The sequence below is a fragment of the Dermacentor andersoni genome, chromosome 1 (genome assembly GCF_023375885.2).
Source record: "Dermacentor andersoni chromosome 1, qqDerAnde1_hic_scaffold, whole genome shotgun sequence".
Lineage (NCBI taxonomy): Eukaryota > Metazoa > Arthropoda > Arachnida > Ixodida > Ixodidae > Dermacentor > Dermacentor andersoni.
The window spans coordinates 69,016,939-69,044,490 of NC_092814.1; the positions used below are offsets into that span (position 1 = coordinate 69,016,939).

At 43.6% G+C, this 27,552-nt stretch overlaps 2 protein-coding genes across 7 annotated transcripts in view; both read left to right on the plus strand.

Moving 5' to 3' along the window:
- LOC126544106 (uncharacterized) overlaps window positions 1-14,508 on the plus strand; it is a 52,249-nt gene extending 37,741 nt beyond the window's left edge. For both annotated transcript variants that reach the window (XM_050191319.3, XM_050191320.3), the window contains one exon: window positions 5,435-14,508. In XM_050191319.3, the coding sequence (XP_050047276.1) occupies window positions 5,435-5,795 (361 nt within the window). In that variant the 3' untranslated portion in view covers window positions 5,796-14,508. The remainder of the gene's footprint in view (window positions 1-5,434) is intronic.
- A 2,931-nt stretch (window positions 14,509-17,439) lies between these two features.
- The window catches only part of LOC126544102 (constitutive coactivator of peroxisome proliferator-activated receptor gamma-like), a 47,367-nt gene continuing 37,254 nt past the window's right edge, over window positions 17,440-27,552 (plus strand). For 4 of the 5 annotated variants that reach the window (XR_008608581.2, XM_055061589.2, XM_055061591.2 and 1 more), the window contains exons 1-2: window positions 17,440-17,618; window positions 25,691-25,920. Coding sequence is in view for 4 of the 5 variants with exons in the window: in XM_055061589.2 (XP_054917564.1) it covers window positions 17,540-17,618; window positions 25,691-25,920 (309 nt within the window). In the remaining variant the exon portion in view is untranslated. Of the gene's footprint in view, window positions 17,619-20,959; window positions 21,153-25,690; window positions 25,921-27,552 lie in introns of those variants that run through there. The other variant, XM_050191313.3, reaches the window with a different exon arrangement.

Consider the following 27,552-nt stretch of genomic DNA (forward strand, 5'->3'; position numbering starts at 1 on the left):
TAGTAAAGTGGTAGCAACTTATATTTGTTAACACCAATAACTCACTGTCGCGAGTATATCATCATACCTGCCAACTCTCCTTAACTTTTTGTGAAGTTTACAAATTTCGACTTCTACAATACTGCAAATGTTGCATCAAATTTTATGAAAAATAGATGGTTAGCAAAAAAGTTTTAAAGGTTCAAAGGATGAGGCAGAACAAGATTGCAAAAAAATGCACACAAGATAAAAATTGTGATAGAACATGTGCTCCCTTTTATGGTAGTGCAAGACACCATATAACAGAGGGGTACTTGTTCAAGGGATCTTATTCAGACGAGTTCCTGAAGCAGTCGAAATCAGCAACTGCAAATTTGCTGAAAAAGTCACTGTGATGTAAAAGATGTGTTGCTTCTCTGTCACTGCCGTTTCTGTTTTGCTGATGCTTGTGTGCTGTGTCTAAGGTGAATCATTGTAAATAAAGTTCATATGTATCCCAGAAATGGTGTGCGCTCAGGAAAAATGTGTAAAAAAAAGAAAAGAAAATGTTTCAGTTTCGTCCGAAAGGCAAAGCATTGATTGCGATAGCAAATTAGTAGACAGCTATACGACGTAAGGATAGTAGATTTATCAGCTATATAAACTTGCAAACATTCGCGTACTAACTAAATTAACGAACATGGTGCCACACATCCACAAGCAAACATGCACACATCTCGCTCTGTGACCACACACACTCGCTGTCAAAATGTTGGAGTGAGAAAGCGTGGCAGCTGCAGTGAGTGAATTGACCTTCATGCTGCCTGTGCTTCAGCGCGATCTAAGCGGCAAGTACACAGCACACACGAAGCTATCAGCATTCTGCACACTCTGTCCCCATCGCAGATTGCTTTCAAGATAGGACCTGCACAGCCGCATCATACGTAGCTGCCGCCGGAGTAGAACTCCCCGCTTCGGTGCCTTGCGCATGCCAGAAGATGGTGCGCCTCTTCCCCGCTTTCCTCCCTTGCACGTGAGAGATTTGAGCCGCCATCGTTGGCTCACCCTAGCACTCTTTCACTCACACATACAGCATACAGCACACGGCTACAATGTTATCGCCCTTGGACTTTATACGGAACATCACGGCGACGACAGAAATGCACCTCAAGTGTCCATATAATTGCAATCACAATAAAAACAACAAAACACTTCCTGCTACACTCCCCTCCCTCTTATCATGTCATTAGGATTTTTACGAACTTTTAAGTTCACAGGTTGGTAGGTGTGCATTATGAAATCTTGCGATTTTTTTATTTATTTATTTAGTTATTTTAGTTATTTATTTATTGCTTGGTGTTAACAAGTAATGTTTGGTCTGCATGAACCTGCTTTGTAATCAAACACGTGGATGTGTAGTGAGTTCTGCTTTTGCTTTGTAGTGTGTTGTGCCTAGGTCATATAAAGAATTAATTGCAGGCAAACACAGTATACTAAACCTCAGAAACCTCAGTGCACCAAAGATTTTCTTTTTATTTCCCAATCTTAGTTCCATTGAAAAGCATGTATTTTCTCCCTCAATTCAAAGTTATTTTCTTCTGCAGTTTCGATTTAATGAAGTCCATGTGCATTGCATATACAGGGTGTTTCACGTAACTTTGGATCTGTAAAAGTGGCTAGCTGCAGCTCAGTGAAACCAACAACATATGGCTTTCCGTCATGTGATGTTCCTTAGAGTATTCTTTATATTCTACTTAATTAGTTAAATAACTATGACGAATTATTCAAAATTTTTAATATTCACTTTAGGGCCAAATGCGTTTCGTTGCATTGTGGAGGGGATTCAGAAACAAACCGATCCAATTTTTTGTGGCAATGTACATGCTTCATGGTGATTTTGTTAGCATTTAAATAAAGCCACGAAATATGCAATAAAACCATCTGACTGCGCTCATGCGCTATCATATTGCAGCGCTCTCAACTGCTCCTCATGCGAAAAAATCATGCGCACAGACCTAGGCAAAGTGAGTGGCCGTGGCTCTGGGCATCGGCTTCACAGTGCGTCAGCATCTTTGGTGGTAGCACACGAAAAGGAAGCGCCATTGACCTTGATAAGTGATAGGCTTGATAGACGGTTGAGAGTGCTGTAATACGATAGTACACGAGTGTAGTCACGTGGTTTTATTTAATTTTTCGTAGGCTTCCTTTAAACACCGAAAAAAATTGCCACGCAGCATGTATGTTGGCACAAAAAATTTTATTGATAGTTTCTGTACCCCCTCTACAATGCAACAAAACACACACGGCCCTGAAGTGAATATTAAAAATTTTGCATAATTCATCTTGGCTAATTAGTTAAGCAGAATGTAAAAAATACTCCTAAGGAGCGCCACATGACGGCAAACCATATGCCGTAGATTTCGTTCAGCTGCTGTTAACCACTTTTTAAAAATCCTTGGTTCAAGTTACGCGAAACACCCTGTATAAACCTACAGCTTTCATGACAAGCGAAAGAAACACGTCTCCAGGAAAAGAATTCACCATTTGCATGTGGCCTGTGGCATGCGAACATTGCCAGCGAGCCATGAAAAACACCAATGAACTGATATCACCTGTCCTCATGTGCATGTGTGTTTTCGCTAGGTTACGAACCACCATTTTGCTAGTAGACCTCTGATCGTGTTGGCACCGGTTTACACGCTTTCATTAGCCGCACTCTTCATTTGATTCCCTTTGCAAGATCTGAAGCGTTGTAACAATGTCAGATAAAAAAATGTTGGTGGTATGAGCATCTGTGTGTCATTACCATATAGTTGTATTATTAAGGTAGCTGTATAGTTTATAAAATGTCATTGAGATATGCTATGACATCCATCTCCATTCTAGCAAATTTAAAGGGGTACTTAGCGCACACCGCCGCCTTGTTATTATTCAAATTTCGCAGCAAGATTGCATTTTTAAAATCTGCATTGTTTCACTTGAACACTCAACATTTTTATCTATCCATCACGTACAAAAAAAAAAAAAAAAGTTAGGCCACCATCGTAAGCACACTCGCCATTGCGAAAGTGAGCTTCTGTGGGTATGTAGTTTCGCTGCCTGCCAAGTGCAAACCAGTAAATGATTCCAGTTCTTTTATTGAACGATGTAGACCAAGAAATGCTGTATTGGTGCAAAGTCTGGGTAAAGACAGCAGTGATAAGTGCTAAGTCTTTTGAAATAGTTAGAACAAGAATGCAGGCCACCACAAGTCTGCAAACACTGTTACGAACGATAACAGGCTGAGACGTCCGTCGCAACCTTTATGACCGTACTCCGCTACTCTCCCAGCACGCCATCCATCCACGCACACCATATACCACTCGACATTTCGGGTCACCCGCCATCTTCTTTCCTCTCTCACCGCCACCCTCATGCCACTGCACTTGTGCCACTGCATTTGCACCACCACATTCAGGCCACCTGGTCCATCCCCTGGCAACTACAGTCAACCACGCGCAGCCTCCAAAAACCGCGCCTTGCCTCGCCTTGCCTCGCCTCACCTGGAACTCTCTGTCCGCTTACGTTGCCACTCTCTCCTCACAACACGCAGTGCACGCAATGAGTGAATGAGCATCAAATGCTTGCGAGCTTTCTATGTGTGGTGTCGACAAGGTCTTTTGCATTTTTCTCTTTCTCTAAACCGACGACTGCTCTATATATCGCAATAAATTATAAATTTGTATCTGTTTGGAATCAAGTAAGAAAAAGCCCAAAACAAAGCACCTTATCTGCTTCTTCTCAGCCCTGCTGATATTCTGCATCCATTCTTCCTGCTGTTGTTTTTCTATTGGAAAGCTATAAAATCTTATGCTTTTATGCCTCTTGGTATTGTTAAAGCATGCTGACACACAGCACATGAAGCTCAAATCACTCTATAAAAAAATGCCTAATGTTTAGCTGAAATGCTGATACAAAGGCTGCGAAGGCAGAGACCAGCAGCGACGGGGACTTCTGGGCCCACAATGCACTGTACAGGCATGTTGCAGCGGTGGTGTAGCGAAACTGCTTGTGATATCAGTTGATTGTTGAGCAAGGACAAAATTCACTGCTGTGCATCATTTCTGCTCATGGATATGCTACCAAACATGTTAGCAGCCAGTCGGAACATAAAAACTAACATAAAAAGGTAGCTTGCATGTACTTCAACAACACTGAAAGTAATCTGCGTTGTTTCAGTGCAATTGTTCCATTGGCCTCACCATTATTGTGAATGATGTTGCTGTAATCTTGTTCACATCAATCACCACATCACGGCAAACAAACGGTGTCTTGGCATTGGCAGGTGGTGATGATGCTGGTACACGTGTTTGCATGGTGTTATTTGATGGTAGTTGCTAGCACTAGGTGCAGTCCACACTGAAGCTTCGCTCTCGATCTGATCTCTACTACACACACTGGTACTTTTGATCCTGTAATTATTGCTCGGTTTCTTGAGATATATTATTTATAAATCCTGTAATTATTGCTTGGTTTCTTGAGATATATTATTTATAAATGCTTACGGTAAAGATTCTACCCACGAAGACTGTAAAGTATAGCCAGTGACTGGTCAAGAATACAGCAGTAAATGCTTTTCAAAGAGAATGTACTCATTCACTACCAAATAGCCTTGTCCTAACTCACTGTCCTTCCTTTTGTATCCATGTCTTCCCCTTTGTCTAGCTCAGGCACTTTCTTGCCGTGAAAATCCTCACCCTGTAGGCACGAGTGATATCAACATCTACTGTGAGGTCAGTAGGGCCTTTCAGCTTTTCATAGTGTGTATTCAGCTGTGATGCGCACCCACACAAGAGGGAGGGTTGCCTAAGGGGTACTTTGTACATAGGAAATCAGTGAAATTCCTCTCATAATCACCTATTGAAGTGATACATTCAGCTGTGAGCTGTCTTCATCCCCACTAATTTTCGCTGTTCTGTGTTTGGTGCATGGCTCCAGAGTTCTCATTGTTATGGAACAACTCACAGTTTTCTCCTCCTCTTTGTGCCCCTGGAATCTGTCGGGGAACTATTTCTTGAAGCACGGAGGAACAGAGGGCAGAACTATCATGCCTTTTTGAGAGGAGCCTCTCCTGCAGTCTTGTTTCATCATTGTCTACAAGAACTTGTGCAGTAATTCTTGAAACATAGAAACCTTGACACAATATTATTAATTTAACAAAGCTTGTCACTGCAAGCCTTGCACTTTTTTTCCACTGCTTCAAATTGTCATACGAGGTTCTTGATTATCACAGATGCTGAATGCCTAAACTCTAATCGCATTGGCTGTATGACTGAATCATATCCCAGGATGGTTTTTTTTAAGCTGTGAAACAATGCTTTTCAAGAAAGCTTTTTGCCTACCAACTATTTGTCGAATCTGTGGTTGCATTCTTATTGTGTGCCACTAACTTGATGCACTGGCTTATAATGTCAGTACGAACTCTCATAATGTGCAGGCGATCGCAGCAGGCAGCAGCCCGCAGAGCTGAGGCCACCTCTCGGCCAGAAGCAGCACCATGTCCTTATCAGTTACTAGACCGAGGCCACGAGTGTGGAGGTGCTTCTGCAAGCCCTCAGTGTGAGCGGCGTCAACACAGGCGCTCAAAGTCACATGAAGAAGAGCCACCCTGCCGCGGCTGGCACCACCACTACCGGCACCGAGAGCGAGACTTGGAGCGCCAGCGTGCCATGCGCCAGGTGGCCAGCTGGATTGAACGCGAGCAACTGACTGGCCCACCACCCCCTCCTGCTCAGCGTCATGAGCACCACCATCTGCACGAGCATGTGCATCATCACTACCATCACTACGTTGACTGACAGTGCGCCCATGTTTTGGCTCTTGCCTGTAGGTACACTGGCCGGGAGCATGATGTAGTGCGCTGACTGGGAAAGCAGGCTCTTGCTTCTCTAAACACAGACACAGTGGCAGCAAGCAGCTGACAATAGGCATCCACTGCACAGCACCACAGATGTACACATGCTGACCCTGTTGACCACAGTGACAGTGAGAAAGACAGTTCTGCCATCATGGAGCCAAGCATTTGGATCTACAGCATCCCACAGGTGCACAGCGTTCATCGCTAACTGGACCACTGCACTGAAAGATTAGCCTGTTTGTTCTCCACACCATCAGGCCTCCAGCACAAACTCGTCCGTGGTAGTTTCATTGCCAGGGCAAGCTGTCCCCATATTTGTGGTTTTTCTACTGTGCTGAAAAATTATTTGGGTGTGCCATGAAATGAGGCTGGGAAGGTGGTTTGTTCACCCCATTTCCTAGGCCTTAAAAGGTGGAACTTTGTTCCTTAAGTTGGAAAGAGTGAGGTGAAAGATAGCTAAACGAGGTAACAGGTTGTAAAAGATACATGCTGCCTGATATTTTATTTACACCCACATGTACACATCCAGAATAGGCCATTGCAATTGTAATTTGCATGTAAGTGTTCTGTGGAGAATGTTTAGTATTTGTTAGTATGATGCTTTTAGAGTGTGTTCAAAGTATTTTGTCACATGCCAGTAGTTGGATGCCGGTGATGGTATTAATCATAATTAGCAGAGCCAGTGTATCTGGCCTATGTTTTGATAAGCTTTGCAGGCATAAGAAATTAATAGCTCTAGCATCATTTCTTTTGCTCTGCATTGTTTGCTGATAGGTGCATCTGATTAAATGCAATAATCTACTTGGATTTCATTTGGTGCAGCTGTCAACACTTGCATACTTTTCTACATTTCTGCTCAGCAAAATGCATGGCAGGTTGCTCACGTTTTCTTCATGTATATCAGGGATGGTACTAAAATGTTTCAATCCATACAATATATGTGTACTTTTTTTCACTTTTGGCTCGCGTCCTTATAGCATTAAATTACTAAAATTCCTAGGAATGCTGCATAAATGTATAGGTGCTTGGCTAGTTGACATCATACAGCTTTATGTAATAGTCAAGTATCATGACGAGTGAAAAACTGCAGCATGGTTGTTGGACATGTGCCTGATGCCCACTTCCACGAGTCCTAAATGGAAAGTGTTATTAAAAGAGAAAAATTTGAGAGCGAGTGTATCAAGTTAACTTGGTTGGCAGGAATATTTAATACAAGTTTCCATGCCTCGAGTGGATCTCAACTAGTTAAAAGTAAATAACATAATGAGCCTGTGATTTTTATAATTTGCAATATAATTTCTTAAATTTGCTGACAGCAAGAATGCTTACCTTTGGATTATACTAGAAGGCACTTTTGAATTTGGTAGTGTAGCCGTTGATGGAATATGAACAAAGAATTAGTGTTCAGGGTAGGGATAACTAGAGATCGCAGGGAGAGGCCTTCGTCCTGCAGTAGACGTAAAATAGGTTGATGATGATGGTGAAGATCAGGGGGTGCACGTCTTAGACTAGGCATAAAAACATTCATGTTATTTCTCGATGTGTTTATAATGCAGTAAATGTATGCTTTTGCTCACTCAATGGTAGTCAAAATTATACTGAAGGCAGACTACCAGCCTTGATTAACCAGTTTAGTGCTAAGGTTAATTTTTAGTATTTATTGATGTACTGTAAAAATGAAGATGAATGAAAATTGCCGACAAGCATACCGTATTTACTTGCATAATGATCACACTTTTTTGTAAAAAAAAAAAGGCACAGATTCAGGGGTGCGATCACTACGTGGGTTACATTTACCGCGAAAAGAGAAACATTTTAGTTTCATCCCGCATTTGCTGCGAGATGACAACAGGACAACAAACAGGCGGCTGCCGCTGTGACAGTGCGGGACATCAAAACAAAAATGGCGGCCGGCGGAGTAAGCCGAACACGCCGAACGCGTTTTTTTTTTCTTCTCCTGAGTTCATTACATGCATTTAAACAGTTTCTTCCGTATCAGTAATGAATATTGTTAATATCGGCAAGTTTGCGGCAATGACGTCGCCATGTCTCCTTTGAGGGGACAAAAACAGAGATATGGCGTGCTTAGCTGCCAGTGACATATAAACACATGATGGGCATGCTTCGAAAACAGCAGCAGTTGTCTTCACTACTATCCTAATACGGCACGTTTCCGCTAAGGTTGGGTGAATGTCTTAGCCGTGTTACAAGCGTTGGTGTATGAATAGAGTACACTTCTAACGTATCAGTGTAAACGTGGCTACTATCGCTGTCGCCCGCGATTTGTTGCGTGCCCACGAGTGCAGACGAGAGGAATTAAAAGGAGCCTTTGTAGTTGTTGTTGACCACAATCATTAAAGAGCCTACAAATAATAACGCCAAGGTAAGTTTGGTCGTAGCTTCTTTTTTTTTTTTTTTTCATGGAAGTGCGGAAAGTGATGAAAGGAATGAAATGGGGCATCTGCTTAAGAATATGTTTGGCGCATGCAGACCGCTTGGTACGTGTTGAAGAGTCGTTCGCGTAGCATTCGACAGATGGTAAGCGCGATCATCATTAGCTAGACTTGGCACATGACATATCGCTGCGCCAAGTTCGGGGTGTGATCATTACGCGGGAACGAAAAAAATCGAATTTTGACGACAAAATTTAGGGGTGCGATCATTACGCGAGTGCGATCATTATGCAAGTAAATACGGCAATTTGCAGTGTGGTACTGTTGAAAGCAACTTTGACGAATGTGAACCATGAGTTGGAGGTGCAGTAAAGTCGAGCTCACTTATAACGGCCCACTTATTATTTAGTACAGACAGGTTTTCATTGCCCAAAACAGTTTGCAAGGAGTGCAGAGAGTGCTGACCACTTGCGATGATTTGGTCACCGTGCTGGGTCAGTTCGAACAGCACAATTCACTATCATGCTTATGTAAAAAATTGCAATACATGTTTTTGCACAATATGTTAAACCTGTACCTTGTTAGCTTCGTAAAAGGATCTTACAATTACCGTATTTACTTGAAAATAGGTTCTACATGAATACAGGTTGACCACTATATATATTGAACTCGCCGAGAAGTAAAAAATTGTAATTCGAATATAAGTCCACCCATGTCATTTTAGGAAAACAAAAGACTTTGAGCATGGCGTGTTTCTTTTCTGCAAGCTCGGCTACTAAGTCTCGCTAGTCGATGCTACAAGCTGCATCCTTGTCGGACGCATCACAGGCTTCCTTGGCACCCAAAACAGTGTTGTCCTCAGTGCCATTGAGTGCGTTGGATATGCAGCATTTCCTAAGGCCAGCCTGGATAATCTCCAGTGGGCATGATGGAGGAACTCTATTAGCTCAGTACTTTTGCTAAGTTAACGAATGTAGGTCAAGATGCTTTGGTCAGGACTATATAGGTCAATGGCTCATTTTGGGCAACATAAAAAAAAGAAGAAAAGAAGGTTTACTTATATTCGAATAAACATGGTATAATGAACCCTTATAGTAAGCACTTTTTGTATTATAAGTAGTTCCTTGTAAGCGGGCTCGACTGTAATTGGTAAAGGGCCTGTAAATATGTGCCTTGTAAAACCTGAAGGTGCTACGGCAGACAATTTTAGCACTTTGGAGTCCAAGCTTTCGTTACTGCCTACCCTAATTGCAAGGTCTTGTACTGATATATATATATATATAGGTACATCAACACACCACTGCCAAAAGCTTATTTTCTGTGCCTCCTAGCCAAAGAAAAAGAAAATGAAGATATGCTTCCTGACAAAGTTTGCAGTCTTGAGTGACTCCTTTCGAGGATCTAGTGCACATATAGCAAAGAGAATTGATATTAATCTAACCCTGGATGATAACCTGCTGAGGAACGCTCTGTTTTAGAATATTTGTTGCTGTTGGGCATTATGACACTGTTCTCTATTTAAAAGCTAGTCCTGTTTGGTATTTGGGATGATGGCCTTGATGCTTTTGTTTGAGGTTGTGTGTTCTGAACTGTTGTAACATTTCGTTTTAAAATGAGACACTGACAATGCTAGTATATTTTAACCACAGAAGCAAATAATTGTAATTAATCATTGTCCAACCTTTTTCATGTCTGGAATATTGAATGATTAAAATTTATATCAGACTTCACTTGTGCTATTTAAAGCTCTTCACTTGAGCAGAAGATTTTCAAATTTACTTTCATTTCGTGCTTTACGAATAAAATGGAAACCCAACCACTGTCACAGCAACTCTGGAAACTGTTTAGGCTGCTTGTAGGACGACCATTTTCCACAAATTAAGAGCTGTTGTCTTGTCTTTAGAGGAAGCTTTAGCTCGGGCCCAACTCCAACGCGGCCTATTCAAACACATATAAAACGCAAAAACGCTTTTCTGAGATAACCACTGGACCAATTTTAATGAAATTTGTTGCATTTGAGAGCGAAAGCAAAATTCTAGTGACTGTTGGAAGCGGAATTTCGATTTAGGACTTGAATTTTGTTGCAAGAATCTTCAAAAATGCGAAAGTTTGAAAAAAATAGAACCACGAAGTTTACGAACTTGTAGCTCTGCATCAAGAACAGATATAGTTCTGTGAATGGCATCCATTAAATTATTGAAAGCGACAAATTCGATATGTAATTTTACATCTTACGTGAATTGGTTACGTTTACAAGGGTTCTGCAAAAGCAGTATTTCCACATTAAAAAAGTTTTTTGAGATTCTTGTGTAACATATAAATTTTGTCCGCTTTAGATAATCTATTAGATGCAATTCACAGAATTGCATTATTATTTTTGGTTGCTGAGTTACAGAATTGTAAACTTGATATTTTCGTTTTTTGAAAATTTTCAAATTTTGCCAATTTTTAACAAAAACTCTGCGACCTAAATCAAAACTTCAAAACCAAGTCACTAGATTTTAATTTTTCTTTTAAATGCAACAAACCTCATGAAATTTGGTGCAGTGGTTACCAAGAAAAAGAAATTCTCCTTTTACATGTATTTAGATAGGAGCACCCGAGCTAAAGCTTCCTCTTAAGAGGGTGCAGTGTACAAGCAGGGATAATGAAAATTGATTTATAAAACGGTATGCTGCTTGACATGTAGGCTTGCTTCTGCTCTATTGTGTGTTGTAAACAAATTGGCGAGGAAATGGTAAATATAAATTTATCTGAAAGAATCAACAGTGGGCACCCCTGTGATTATGTCATTGCTACCAACTTTTCGTCTGCTATCCTGGATCATTATAGCATGATACAATGCTTGTAACAGAAGACTTCCTTTAAAATGAACTTGAACGGACTGTGTTCATTACATATTTGGCTTGACGCAAGTTTGCTGCATCTGCAGGAAACCAAACAACGGTTTCAAAACAGTTATGCTTATCCCAAAAATTGAGCTTAAGGAGAGGCTATTGGATATGCATTCTTCATATGACACCATTTTTTTTATGGATGTAAATTTTCATGGATAAATATAAATTGTTCTCAAAAGAAGTGTTTCATCAGACTGTGTGTGCTTTGTAATTTTGCAAGGAAACTTGTTTCAACCATGTGATGAAAAGTTGGGAAAACATTAGTTATGCTTTGGCACTGCTCGATAATGGCAATCTTCCTTGACTTTGAGATTCCTTTAAAGATGCTGCGACTAGATAGGATTTCACCAGTGAGTCTGGTATACTGTGTGCATGTAGTACATTAAGGTAACCCAAATAATTGTGTGCCCTTCATTATGCCTTTGTGCAGATGGAAAAACCTTATTTATGTGACCGTGTTTAGTACAGCATTTTACAAGCATTCCTATGTATAGGTAGCATGTTTCGAGGGACCATATTCTTTTTATATTGTTTGGCAGGTGCAGAAGCTTGTAAATGCAAGATGGACATGCTCTGTTGTAGAAAGCTAAACATAATTCTACAAGATAGTTTGGCCCTGTATATTCTAAAAACTGCTGACTATTTTATGTAACTCGTTTCCTCTCTCAGTGGAAATCATTTGATATGTGGTACATGTTGTACATTAATGCCCTGCATTGTGGACTACATGTGTGCTTCAGTGCTTTGTGCAGGATTTGGTGATATTGCATCAAATGTGTGTTGATATCTGAGCTCCTATCGCCTACGTGAGGAAAAAAAGAAAGAAACCTCACTGAAGAGTCTGTTTTTACAGACTTCTTTCTAATATGTGTATTAGGTGCATTGCTGCGTACAGCGGGCTGTGGCAGTTATATGTGAAGAGTGGCCTATTTGTTTATTACATTTATAGTTGTATACCATTCAAATTGCACATTGCCGTGTGCTGCTAAGTTGTGATTTGAACTGAAGAAAAATTGAGGTATTTTTATTTCTATTACATGAGTAATGCAGATGGACTGAAAGAGCATGGACGTCATACTCAATAACATATGTACTACTTAGGAAGTGGAAGGTAATTCCTCAAATCTTCATATGAGTACTTGATGGGTCAGTTTTTATACCTGAAAGTGTATCACTGGGATTTTTAAGGTTATACTTCACTACTGTCAAAGTATTCGCCAACCTTTATTACAAAGATAGAAAAATTACATTGTAGCAGTTACGGTAGTGGTGTAGTGTGACACTCACTTTGCTAGATCTTGTTAAACCTGTCCAGTCTTCCATTGCTTTTCTTCATTGACTTAAAAGTAAATGAAGTAGTGCATAATTGGAAGAAAGCTGCCAATGGTGAGCCTTTCTGCAGTGCGGGAATAACCAGTCATTTGTCTTTTAGACTATTGCTGCCAATAGCTCAGGTAGGCATGTATGTAACCTAGTGAATTCCCCCTAATTTGGAGCAGCCCATGAAACAGCTTTTACAGAGGAATGGTTAGCATCTGCATGAACGTATGCTATGAAGCTAGACAGTAAGGCTGTACAGTTCCCTTGGTTTCCACTCTTGGGTGCTTTGTAGTTTACTGGTTAGTTCAATTGGTATAATAACCAAGTAGTGGAAATTACTTAAAAAGGCAGAAATACTGCCAAACATTTATTTTTAACTGAATGACTTTGAGTTGGTAAATATACCCCCATATAAAATAGGTTATTGCCTTTATTATGCACTGCTAAATGCACCCCTTCAAATGCCTGCCTGCTTCTGTAAATTCATGGCAATAAAACATAAACATTTTCCTTTTATCTTTATATCAGTCTCCTTCCTACCCTGCACATTTATCCTGATTGCACTAAATACTCGGTTCTTAACATTTTCAGCTTGTACATAAACTGCTCAAGGAGTCTCAGGGATCATAGAAATAAGAACGGGGCAAACATTCTGAAATTTTTTGCATTTGTTGTGTATAAAGTGTGGACATTTTTGCTATTATATAAATATATACATATACAAATATTGTAATGCCATGCTGTGACGGTGCATTGATATTAGATGCACCTGTGTTATTCTGCCATAATTTCAACCTGTGGATTGTGTGTAAGTTATTTTGTACATAAAATTCCATACCTCAAGCCAAATGTCATGTCAATGCTGCATTGAGGGCATTGGTCACACCAAGGACCTCAGTAAGGGCTATTGCACCACTTTGGACATTTGTAAGTCACAAGTGGGGAGCAAGCCTCATTGTACTGAGTGTGCTGAATAAATGTTATAACTTCGAATCAAATTTAGTGGGCAATTGTCATTTCATTGGTTGTAGTATATAATCTCTTGCGGTGATATTTACTGACTGCCGTTTCTGTGCAGTCAAGCTTTTAACATTGCTTATAAATTCTGTCAAAACACGTTGGCGGGCTATTTGGTTAGAATCCATGGTAGAGTGCATAAGCGCAACTGTATGAGGACGTAGAAAGAAACAGATACACAGACACAGCGCTTCACTTTCAACTATAGATTTTATTTTCACACGCGTCGATAAATATATATCGTGCGAGCGGAAACAAACGTAACAGCAAAAAAGAACATTGAGTGGTGCACTTCGATGAACCGAACACGTGTGCAAGGCAAGGGAAAACATGTACTGCAATGGTCACAAAGATAAACCGAGGAATCGTATCTCCTTTTCCGATAGTGACACCGAAGGCTTGCTTATACACTTTTGCTCTAATTTTGCAATTTCGTAGGCCTCTACAATCTCCCTCATCATCCTGCTATGAGCCTTATACAGAATTGAAGTGCTTTCAAACATGCGCTTGCAGGAACAATCTCGGCAGTGAATACCCAAATGACCCGAGATTACCCTAGTGACGTTATATTGATGCTCTTTTAATCTCTCATTGATGCATCGGCTGGTTTGATCAATATACGTTCTTCCGCATGAAAGTGGGATGGCATAGACAAATGAGTACAGGTTGCAGTACAGTACAGGCTGTTACGTTTGTTTCCGGTCGCATGGTATATATTTATCGATGCGTGCGAAAATAAAATCTATAGTTGAAAGTGAAGCGCTGTGTCTGTGTATCTGTTTCTTTCTACGTCCTCGTCTAGTCGCGCTCGTACACTCTACCTTGGATTCTGTCAAGCTATTTGCCTGAGTAGAGATACTAAGAAATGGATTAGACTGACTCTCCTAAATTTGGATTTGGTGACGTCTCAAAATGATGTGCTTTTGACATGTTATTACAACTGAAGTGCGTGCACTTTTCAAATGTGCATATATCGTCCTGCGTGTTTATTTTGACAGCCTTAATAAATTCTTATGTTTGCCACTGGCTTCTTGGTGCTCAAACTTGGCACAGAAATAGCATATTGTGGCCTAGTCTGCATAACAATGCATTTGGCAATCAATATTTTTTTGGTTTCACAGTACTCAAATATAAAATTAGCATTGCAGAATGAAGCTTTGCCTGGCTACACAGATCTTGAAACAACTGAATGATTGCAGGGATGGATGTGCTGTGCCAATTGTGCCATATTGCGCCCAACCATCGCGCTTCGCCAACCTGCCCCGAAACACTTAAATATTGAATGAAGTTGCCAAATTTAGCAGGATGTGCATGTTCGGTGGCAACCACACAGCCATAGATGTGCGTTGGCTAGTGCGTAGCCCTGCAATCCAAGCCTGAGCAATTCATTTCAGCGTCAGCGTCTTTGGAGTGTGAGTTTTTTTGGACGCAAAATTGTAACTAGGCCACAAGAAAATGAAAGCCATTTCGTTCTATACAGTGCATTACTAATGTTTTATAAAGGCGTTATGCACTTGCTTATATACGGACCAGCTAAAGATTATTTGAACTGGCGCTCATTTCATGGATCATGGGGCGTTCAGGAAGGAAAGCTGCGCTGAATGAAAAGCTCGTACAGATTGCTCAGCGTGTAGCTGATCAGTTTCGTTATATCTTTTAGCACTAAATTTTGTGCCCTGTTGCAGTAAGTAGAAAGATGGAAAAGTTGGAAAGGATGCATACTCATTCATTCAGCGTGAAAACAATGGAAGACACTGAGTTTACTGTGTGTCCTTCAAACTCTGTGTCTTCCGTTGTTTTCATGCGAAATTATTATGCACCTTATTGGCACAGCTGCATCGATTAATGGGCGAACGCTAAGTGTGTGACATTCTAAATGTATTTCACACGTGCACCACGTCCGATTACCGGGACGATAGTGCGGCACGCCGACAAATGACCTGCTTGCTTTCATGAAACTTCTTGGTCACAAATATCAAATGGTAACCGCAATCGTCACTCAAATTTTCACACATGCTACACCATTTTCTGCTAGGCCACACCACACAAAATTGGGCTCTTGCCGCCGCAGAATGCAAGCCAAGGATGTAAAGGTTCATATTAACGCGATAATGTGAAAGGCCTCGTGTCGCAGAAAATCTGGTATCGGTGTCCGGCATCAGATGTCGTTTCAGCAGAGAGAATGGTTTCAGCAAAGAGTTTTGAACCACGCATACCCAACCATGCAGGCCCTCCATGTTGCTCAAGGCAATTACTGAACTAATTGAATTTTTCGAGGTAAAATATGTTTGGAAAATCTTAAAGTACGACTTACAACCTACAGACATAATAGCATCAGATTGTAATTTGAATATATGAGAAAACATAATTCTGTTATGCGAAAACTCGGAAAAGCACAAACCCCTTTTCCAGCGTTTCTGCCATTCATAATGTGGCCGTGGCCTCCGAGATTTGCATGCGCCGGCACATGTGAATCTCAAAAGCCATGATGATGACAAAACGTATTTATTAAAGGATGGCGCGAAGGTCTATAATGGGGAATAGGAAGAGGAGGGGGGAGGCGTATTCAGAGCCGTCCTAGAAGCTGCGCGTCCTTGGCGAAGGCCAAGAGCGAGTCCAGAATGGCCCTGTCAGAATCCATCGAGCCAGTTGCCGGTCTAATCCACTCCTCGTAGGACGACACTCGCACCGCCCTCAGGTGGTGGTCCCGCTGCTGAGCGTGCCGCTGGCACTCCCAAAACAGATGGGCTGCGGATGGCCGCGTGGCCATGTCGCAGTCAGGGCACCTGTGTGGCGTCTGGAGCGCTTCTTGGTCCGCGGAGGCTGTGGGATGGCCGGGTTCCTGCGATGGAAGGGAGTTGGGAGACGGAGATGGAGGGCGTCTTTCCCGGCGTGGCCGGTACTGTCGCCACCGTTCCAGCACATCCGGTGTGAGGACGAAGCCGGAACGGAGCCTATGCAGCAGCACCTGCCCCGACCTGGGAAGACCCGCTGGAAGTGGGTCTGGGTCTGAGGGCACACTCGCACGGAGTTCCCTCTTGCGTCGGTTGGCTGCTGCTCTCAGAGCTCTGTCTGGGTCATACGGGGCTCCATTTGTCGTGTTGCTTGTGCTGGTTGTGAGGGCTTCTGAAGGATCCCGGGAGACGACGCGGTTGGAAAGGATAAAGCGGTGCCCGGTTCCTTGCAACATCTCCAGATGGTGCTCGCCTCCACCGCATCGCGGCCCACGCAAGAGGCCGCGTTTCTACCAGAAAGCTCGTCTTCGTGCATAGCGTTCACCACCAGCGTTTCCCGGTAAACATTATGGTTACATGAGCTGCAGTTAACGGGAAGCGTAAGACGCAGTCGGGGATCTTTGCATGCTATCAAATTCTACTCTTAAAGGTGAAGCTTAAGCGTCCTCCAAATTTTTTTAGTCAAGCTTAGCGTCCAAATTGTGATCGTAATGAAACGTTTGGTGAAACCGCAAGCTTCCGAAATTGCGTTTGCGGCAGCGATGTTCACGACGCGGCTCGCACAGATCGAGCCAGAAAATTTTAATAAACCATTGTTCGGTGCACAGAATATCGGTTGACGTTTTGCATTGGCTTTATGGCACTTATTGCAGAGCCAAGAATAAGCCCGAATAATCTAGCTTATTCAAAATATTGGTCGATGACGCTGCCTGGAAAGCCAGTGAACATTTTTATCTCTCTACTGTTTTCAAAAATATCTTTGAGCTCTTTCTCAGCAAGCGATGTGAAATATTGGCAAATGTGCAATGACCAGTATGTCACTTTGCATTAATTCTGCGGTATTCTGCTATCTTCACTGACATTCGCCAAGAATTAAGAATTACCAGAGAGTACTACGCGAATGGGGAACTAGCGCTGGAGTTTTCACGACGCCTGCAGCGCCACCCTGGCGGTCAGAACGTGCACAACGCAGCCGCTCCCGCGGACGAAAATTGCTACTGGTAGCGGCGTTGCGTGCGCTGAAAGTTGAAAAAAAAAAAAAAAAAGGACGCCGATGGCACTGTTGCGTATACAAGTGTCACAACTACGTCGGAATGAGGGAGGATGTACCCTGCGTCTTTCCATATAAACCCTACGAACAAGAACGGAGGCGGCGTTGGATCCAAGCACTCAGGCGAGCTTAGTAAGTTCCCGTCTTGTCGCCCTGTCAAGCGGTGTCGGGCTGGTTTCTAAATCGAATTTCGCATGTATGCTTGGTTTATTCGATAGTGAAGACGGTCAGCCGTGGCAGCCAGTACCAAACAGCAGAATCTGCAGTCGGCATTTCGTCGGAAACAAAATGAGCAATAGCATGCACCATCCGGCATATGTACCAACCATTTTTCCTTCGCAATACCACCGCCAAGCTCCTTCCAATGCCACCACACCAAGTGAATGATCCATTCATTGCCAAGAATTATGTGGCAGGGAAGCTGCCTTGTAATACGAGTTGTGTGCGCATACTGCCGGCGCACGCGCGACTATGCCGCCTATGTGTTTGTAAAATGCGCATGCGGATGAGGACTCGGCGCCGAGATGCATCCGGTAAATTTTGTGTAATTAGTGCTAAATGTAGCCAGGGTATTGTTACGGATCAAGCAGCGGAGCACTCAAACCTTTGCTTGCTCATGTCAGCTGATGCGATAAAACTTTCTTCTCCATTGACTGCTGTGGCGAAGTAACATCAGAATTTCTTATGTCTAGCCAGAGAAGTATGGAATGTCTTCAGGCCAACTAATACTTCCGAAACCATAGCGCAGCAAGACCGGCGCCGTAGCTGCTAGATTTGCGAGGCAGGCTGCCACACAAGCATGGGAACGGCACACGGCGCAACCGTTAAATAAACGCACGTGCTCGCCGCGACACACTGTGAAAAATATATAAAGCTTAAAAAGCTCCTTTCGTCATTTCTTCACTTGGCGGCGCTAGCTTCTTTACGAAAACTGCCCACTTGAAGCGGCGCGAAAACGGAAACATGCGAACTATGAAACGGCCGCGGACGTGTCGTCTGGTCGAGCGGCTGGGATATGCCGCGTGTCGTCGCCAGGGCGGCGTGCAACGCACTCTTTTCGACGGAGGCGAAACCATAACAGTAAAGGGGAAGAGAAATGCAGCCAAAAAATAAGCACACTGCAGAGCGCTATGGGGATACAATAGGTACGAGGTCCTCCGAGGTATGTGGAAAGGTGTAATGGTTCCAGGACTTACTTTTGGAAATGCGGTTGTTTGCTATAAATCAGAGGTACAATCAGGACTCGACGGGAACCAAAGGTCAGTGGGTCGCCTCGCATTGGGCGCTCACGGGAAGACTACAAATGAAGCTGTGCAGGGTGATATGGGCTGGACTAGTTTTGAAGTGAGGGAAGCTCGCAGTAAAATTGAGTATGAAGAACGGCTGGGGAATATGGAAGAAAGTTACATATATATATAAATGGGCTGGGAGAGTGTTCAGGTATCTGTACAGGAAAAACATTGATTCACAGTGGAGGAAAATAACTAGGAAGCTTACCAGCAAGTATGCGGCCTGTAGGGTGGACAACACAGCAACAAAGAAGGTCAAGCGGAAAGTCAAAGAGGCTGAATTAATCTCATGGGTGGCGGCAATGGAAAAGAAACCTGCCATGAGTAACTACTTAAGAGGAAAAAACGAAATCAGGAAAGAAACCATTTATGATAACTCAAAGGGAAGCTCATTGCTTTTCGAAGCGAGATCGGGATGCCTTAGAACACGCACCTATAAAGCGAGATATAAGAAGGATTGAGAAGCATGTGCTTGCTGCGGTAAAGTTAGGGTAACTACGGAGCATGTTTTATTAGAATGTGATGACGTCTACCCAGCGGTCGATTTAGGCACCACTGGCCTCCTTGAAGCCCTTGGGTTCAGAGGGAGCAGTGGTAAAGCAAACATGTCCGCAATATTAGTAAGAGGCGATTGGAGGATTGGTGGAAGTAGGGAAACGACAAAAGACGGAGACGTACAAAAGCACAGTTCGCAATAGGGGATCAGAAAATTTGGGCGTGGTAGTTCAGAGTGTTTCTTTTTTCCTTTTTTCATTGTTTAACTTATGTAGGATATTGGGCAGTATAGTAGCAAGAGCTTGGTGGCGCAACCCACCGCCCCGTTCCAAAGGGGACGCTCATAATATCCATCCACCCATCCATCGACGCGCCGCCATAGAGAGTGAGAAACTCTATGCGCGCCGCCTATCCAGCGCTGGTTCCCAATAGCCATAGAGTTTCTCACTTAAATCATTTGACCACAACGTCCACTTGGACCCTCTTCCACGCGTCCGAAATCCACTTTGCGATGGTTGATGGGGACCATGGAGGAAGGAAACTGAGGAGAGGCCCTACCCCCTCCGCGCGCTAGGAGAAAAGTATGGAGGAAATGACGTAGTGGGTTCTCCTTTGTTTTGCTGGTTTTTTATTTCTTTGCTGTAGTAGCCCCGCCTTTCGGGCCACAATGGTGGCTTTGTTATTGTTCTGTACGCTCACACGTGTTGCTCCGTAGGTTTCGTACCGTGGCAAAGGCGCCGTGCGGGCAGGTTTGCGTTGGTCTCCGTGTTTTTTTGCGCTGCGTTATCTGGACCGTGCTCTACCGGATGTTGCTGTGGCCAGGAGGAACTAAAGTTTGTGAAATGAACGCGCATGCAACGCTGTACGCAATGTACCACACTTTTAGGCAAAGTTACACCCTTTGGCTTGCCCCTTCTGCCACACAACGATAATCGTTATCTGCCTTGATGCGTTTCCTTTCTTAACGCTGCGAGCCCGGAACTTTCCAGTAACGAACGGCATGCGCGTTATCAGAAGGGGCACTCCAAAGGGTGTAAACTGCTCTATGCTGATAACGCGCGTGCCATTCGTTACTGGAAAGTACCGGGCTCGCAGCGTTAAAGAAAGGAAACGCATCAAGGCCGATAAAGATTATTGTTGTGTGGCAGAAGGGGCAAGCCAAAGGGTGTAACTTTGCCTAAGAGTGCACGCCACGGCAATGGCTACGGATGAAGGAATATCCGCGGGAAATGTTGCCCTCTTTCGCGGAATTATGCTAACGTGCTAACGATTGCTTAGTATTGCTGCGGAGCGCGCGGGTCCGAGCAGCACGGTTGCGCGCAGCGTGGTGTAGTTTCGTGAAAAATGTAAACAAGAGAGGAGAGCTGGCCCGATAGGCGGAGCAACGCTATGAGCAACGCCAACTTCTGGTTTCACTTTAGCTTCGCAAAGAGTGACGTCAGGGCCTCTCCTTAGTTTCCTTCCTCCGTGGACTATACTGACTTGAATATGTTAACTCCATGCCCTACCTAGTACAGTCGTAGAGTAATATATATATATATATATATATATATATATATATATATATATATATATATATATATATATATATATATATATATATATATATATATATATATATATATATATGTGTGTGTGTGCATAGGCGGCTATGGTGTGTGTGTGTGTGTGTGTGTGTATATGTATATAGGCGTTCTGTGATATTACAATGTTATTACTCTATGGTTCAGTAGCAACAGTATGGCCGTATGGCATACACCATCGCGCGTGTGTGCGATCGTCTTCTGTGATGTCAATCGACCAAAGTTGTTCTTTATTCTATGAATCGACCATTCGAATCTTGAGCCTCTTGAGCACTGTTTGCTTTCCAAGTAATCGGCTTGTAAGTAGGCACAGATCCTTCCTGTTTACGTACGCTGCTGCGCCGTTTGTTCGTTGCTTTCCTCTGTCGCGTTGCGAATTTTTTGTGCGCCAGATAATGATTGTGACTGCGAAAGCTTCATGTTTTGAACCCGCCTTATTTTTTTGCGACCCTTGGAGCACGATGGCGAACCAGCATTAACTAGCCCAACAGGAAACATTTCTGGCCGACTGTATTCATTCTTGTGGAAAATGAGGTGTACAAATATAAGTGTCCTTTACAACTTTACAAGTGGCGTTCTTATCACTAATCAATCTTTCAGCCAAATAACTTGCAGAAAGGCAGTTCTATGGACCGAGCATAGAGTCCTGTTCGTTTCTGTGTATCATGAAGTAGAATTTGTTAGAAAGCTTGCATCATGGCTTTGAGTAGACACTAAAGAACTTGCTCTAAGTGATGCTAGATGTGTTCGATTCGCCAGCACCATTGTGAACCAGTTCATGGCGGTTCACGAGAAGTTCAGAAATTGTAAAGCTCGATTTCTGCGGCGCGGGCACAGCACGACACTCAAAACTAATGCCAAAGTGCAAACGTGGTGCGGCCGTTATGTTTTGCCCGACTAATATGCAGGGAGTGCGTAAGTTTGAGAGGTCGTGAACTGCTGGTATGATCGGCTTTTGACGTGTAAATACAGCCTCGGTTTGCTTAGACACAGCAGACGCGTGTAAGCGGGATTTTAACGGTGCCTTGCGCATGTGTGCTGTGCCGTCTGCTGCGCATCTGCTTCGCACCTGTACAGTCGGCGTCACCCCTGTGTAGAGCGCGAGAACGGTGGCTGCCGGGCCGCTCCGGAGGCAGCCAGTGCGGTCGCCACTGGGCTCGAGATAAGTATCTGGGCAAGGGTGACGCTGACTGTACGTCTGCACGAAGTTAGCACCGACCGTAGAGAGGGTACAGCAAAATTGTGAACCAGCCCTGCACCATTCCTGCACGAAACGAATGGTGCGGTTCAGAGCGCGCCATTGCTGCCGCGCTGAAACGAATGGTAGGGTGCAGCACCTCATGAACTGGCTCCGGTGGTGGAGAGGAATCGAACGCACCTTCCATGGCTTGGGTGGAAGCTATAAGACACCTGCTGTGGTCAGTGTTGCACTGCTAAGCACGAAGTCGCGAGGTCAAATCCCGGCCACGGGGGCTCCATTTCGATAGGCGCGAAATGCAAAAATCACCACCCAAGCACTCTGTACAGATGGTTTACCAGCGAAGCTGAAACGTGCAGCCCCGTTGTTTATCACTCGGTTAAACCCGATGGTTCATTAAACGATGACTTGGTAGGTTGCTGGATCCTCAGTAAGCGGTTGCTGCTTGTGCTTGGCTGCACGAGCCTGTTCTTGTGCCCGGGCTGCAGCATTGGCACGGAGCTCGTTCCCGTTTTTGCTCGCGGCATTGCTGATCGAAAGCTGCCTGCTGCTCAGGAGTATTTATGATGCGTCACTTGCCCATTTCGGAGCTGGAGAGAAACTGCTGTGTGCTCGGCTGCAGCAGCCGCTCTCTTTTTTTTTTGCATGTGCATGGGATTGTGCTCGAAGAGGTATCAGCGTACAGGCAACAGACGGACGAATCAGCTAGCCGTATACAGCTTCGCTGTAAAGCACTTGTGTACTTAGATTTAGGTGCACGTTAAAACACCCCAGGTGGTCAAAATTAAACGGGCTGTATTCTGAAGCAATCCACTTCAGCGAAACTATTGCCGTGGTGATAGTATCGCCAAAGTGGATCGTTTCAGAATACAGCCCCAGGAGTCCTCCACTATGGCTTGCCGCATAATCAGATCATGGTTTCGGCACGTAACCCCCCTCCCCCCCCTTTTTTTTAACCTGTGAGACTCATTGACAGCAGATATATATGATATTCACTCTGTTCACCTTTGTTCAGGTGCTGCATATTTGTTCACTGGTTCTACTACTTTTCTCCCCTACTGCAGTTTAGGTTAAACAGGCTGGCATTCTTGCAAAAATGGACATGCTGATAAGATTATAGAAAAATGGGAATGAAACGGTAGAACTACTGTCCAAAATGAAGTGGACTTTGCATTATTAATGCCTTATTGTTTTGGCATGTAATGCTCAAAATTTGTGGTGTAATGCTCAAGCTTCGGAATGTCACTGCTTAGTGGCTTACTTATTTGAAGTGAAGCTTTCTTTGCCTCTTCCTACGACATTTCCACTGCTGCTGCTGCTGCTTTGGCTGTATAGCATACCACATCGGTGGAGGGGGGGGGGGGTTTAGAGCTTGTATATACATGGAAGGAGCGTCGCAGGGAGAAAAAGCAATGTGAGAAACTTGTCTGGACCTTACCGTCGCGTCACATATGCACAATGCCCTCTGAAGCTGCCTAGGCGTTGCCACATTAGCCTCTTGACAGCTGCACTTATCCATGACTCCCCGCAAAAGCATTGCAGAAACAGCACCGCTTACCTGTCTACTAACGAGCAGGTCCAGAGGAGAGGTAGATAGAATTGTAGAGAAGAGGCAGAGAATGTGGGGGGGGGGGGGTTGAACCGATGGCAGTCTTGAAATGAAGCAGGGGGTGGGGGGGGGGTGAAGTGATTGTGGTAAGGAAGAGATACTATTTCTGCATCCCTTGTATAGAGCATGGCTCAGCATCTGTGGGGAAAGGGGTGGAGAGGCGGAGAGTAGTGTCCCTGGTCCGGAACGTGGGGCAGGAGTCCTCTGCAGCCTGTCATCCAGCATCGTGTCCTCAAGGAAGCGAAGGACTGCCTTGACCTGGCTGTGTCAGTGGGCTGGGAAGAGGAAGGCTTGCCACTCTTCACTTGCAGTTCCCATACCGGGGGGTTGGGGTTGGGGGGGAGAGGAAAAAAATGATGTGAGAAGACAAGGAAAAGCTACTATATAGTAGACATGACAGTGGTTGCAGACAAACTGAATAAATTTAAGTTCAAGGTACAGTATGGTACGTTTCTGCTATTTCTGAAGACTACGCACCATGCCAAGTGGACAACTGACACAGGGCGTGCAGATGCAAAGCTGCATTCAATTACTGTAGGGTCTAGGCGACACTACTGATGCAGTCGCACGTCTAAACAACACTTCTGTGCCCAATGTGGTATCGTTCCGGCTATGCCAGTGCTTGAGGTCGCGGGTTAGATCCCCACTGCAGCAGCCACATTTTGATGGGAGTGAAATACAAAAACGCTTGTATTTAGGTGCACATTAAAAAACACCATGGTATCAAAATTAATCTGGAGTCTTGGTGTGCCTCATAATCCGATTGTACTACTGTCACGTGCAGCCCCATAATTTAATTAAAGCACAATGCGATGTGCCATGCCAGGCAACGACAGTTCTCAACCCTCTCGGAGGTTATGAACAATGGTGGACAACAATGCCTCAAGTGAATATGTCTCCCTGTGTGTTCTGTGTACTACACAGACAAACAGCAGAGGTGCACGCAAGGTAATGTTTAATATCAACTCGCCACTCTTGTATCGGACTATGCATTGAAGAAATCATTTGCTGTCAACATTACCGCTAATTATTGTCAATCAAAGCAAATGACACAGAAAGCTTCACTTACATAGTCCCACAGTGCGTGGGATCCGCATTTAAAGAGGTACTGACAGTATTTTCAAATCTCGTTTTTCTTTGCTTTAAGTGAAGGTTGAAGATATCTAAGCCCTATAAAAATTAGTGAAAAGCCTCAGAATGCTGCAAATAATTTATTATAATGGCTTTTCTACAGCTAGCTTCAGTTTCGTTTCCCAGAGTGATAGGCGTCGCAACACAGTATGTGGTCAAATGAGAGCAGGACATTGTGATGTTTAGACACCTGTTCTGGCTCGGTCACCTCGTATGATGCTACTTGTTTTGTTTACTGCTTGTAGTCAAAATGGTGTTGGCTGGCACCTAGATCAGGAGAGTGTGCACTTTGTTATTCGTGGGGTACACATTTCCAAACATTTCAGTATCAGTATGTCACATGCTAGACCACAGCGCAAGAAAAGGAAACATACTGTTAATGTGAAAGCTGTGCTTTTTGTTGGAAGTGCATTGTACACATCGTCATGCCTGCCAACTTCTATGACCTTATCGTACAAAGCTAGTTTTTGGAGCTTCTTTACGACTGTCGTATTGACACAAATAGTTTTTTTTCATTTGGGACAGGACTTATCTCAAAAGAATTCTGATACAGTTGCTTACTGGTTTTTCAAAGTATTATATTTTAGACCCAGAGATTACTCAGACCTACCTGCAGCAGCGGATATGTGAACATATCGTTAATAAATTTCATAAACTTTTGTATTTGTCTGTGGCACATATTGTTTTTGCTGAGGGTGCCTGTTCACAGCATCAGAGAAAAGTCTGTGAACCTATAATAAACAATCATATCCACTAGCCAAACAATTTTGTAGTATATTTCATGAAGTTTTAGTATTTAATCAGGTACAATTTTCTATATATAAGGTTGACAGGTCTGCAATGTACTTGTTTTGAAAGGAGTGCTTTTGTATTTTTCTAAATCTATCCAAAATGCACAGGATCAACCATGGGAATTTGGGGGCTACAGACGTTCCTTGAAATGCGTGTACAAGGTGGCTGCACGCCTGTTGACATCTTGGAAGAAGCACGAAGGTTCGCTTTGTGCAGCCCTCCAGGGACAAAACCCACAATAGTGGTGGATGGCCTGAGTTTAATCAGGTGGCTTTACAATAAAACATATGACTATATATTTGGTGGCCCATGGAGATATCTTTCGCATGTCATAACGGTAAGCATTTAAAATGAACTTGAAGTATTCTGAATATTGGAAAGGAATACCATTATAATGCTATCAGTGTATATATTAGCAGTTTGTAGTAACATGGATGCTTGGACTTGGTGGCACACAGTGGGAAGCAAAGTAATTGAGACAAGAGAGAGTACGTCTGTTCTTTTTGTGTCTTGTCATCTGAATGTGGTTTTCTTCCCACTATGTATCACTGCGCCCAGATGTCCATCCTACTCTAAAGTGCAGATACATACGATGGTATTAACCTTTTAAGGACAAGACATAAATACTCGTTAAAAATAAAAATTTGAGGACACCTAAGCACTTCTTACGAGTTGTGAATGCGAAAGCATTAATGCGAAATTGAACGCCACTGAGCACTCGGCAAGTTTTGGGCTGCAAGTAATGTACCATAGCGGTACGTGCTGCCCGAGGCAGCAAGCAGCAGCAGCATTCAGTGCCAATGCCTCATGCCACCGATGTCCTGCGCAACGAGAGTCCGAGGGAGCAGCAGCAGCCACCAATGCTGGCAGGTGCATGCAGCAGCTAAGCCAAGTGGGGGTGAGAGAGAGTGATACGAACCGCGTGTGGGCTTCTGAGAGCGAGATGATGGCACCCGCACGCACGCAACTGTGTCACCGACAACAACCTGTCTTGACCCACGGTGTCATGTTACGGTGCCTGCTCCGTGGAGGCGTGCTGGTGACGTGGCATTGTAGCAATGCCCTCTCCCCTCAAGCACCACTGTTTCGCCTGCTCTGCTCTGTTTAGATGCGCTGATGATGTGGTGTGGCAGCCAATGGGAATTTAGGTGCCATTTTGCTGCTGCAGACGCTGGCTTTTTTGTTTAGTGAACGATTTGATGCTTTCGCATCAAAATTTATTTTTCATCTAAATTTGCAAAATACATCGAGGACAAGGATAATCTACGACCAGAAAAATATTTCGTGGAAACTTTTTCTGCAACAGGGGGGAAAACACCATGCCGAAAGCGGGGATTGGGCTACACCCCAAGCTACCATTGGCTTCATTTAGAATTCGTACAGATAGCTCTCTTCATATGTGAACCATAGGCGTACATTTTATTTGTTTTGCATTACTTGTGTGGCACCACTGCAGCCAGAGATATTGCATCGCCCTGTCTGACCGTGCTTTCACAAAAAAGCGAGTCGCATGCCAAACTTCTTTCTGATCCTGTATTCCTGCTCTAAACCAACAAACGATGCTTGCTGCCTGCCATTCAGTGTTGGCCGAAGGCATTCCACCAGAAGCTTTGTCACCAGTGCTGAAACTTGGCAGGGAACAAATTTTTTTCCGGTTTCTTGCCTGTAGGCAACACTCACTCATAAAAGGTTAACAATACCAGTTCAGGGTATTGAGCATTTATATGCCATGTATTCTTAAAGCTGGCTGCAGAACATCTGTGCTCTGAAACTGAGCTATCAGCATGCTCTTGTCAGTGATGAATGACAAGAGAGATACAGACATTTTGTGTCGCTTTATTTCCTGTTAGTCTTTTTTAGTCATTGATCTAAGTCCATATGAATTACAAAAAAGTATTTAGTTTCTTTTTGTGTCTCGTCATAACTGTTTATTGTTGGTGCAAGTTGCAAACATTTGCAAGGTTGTATT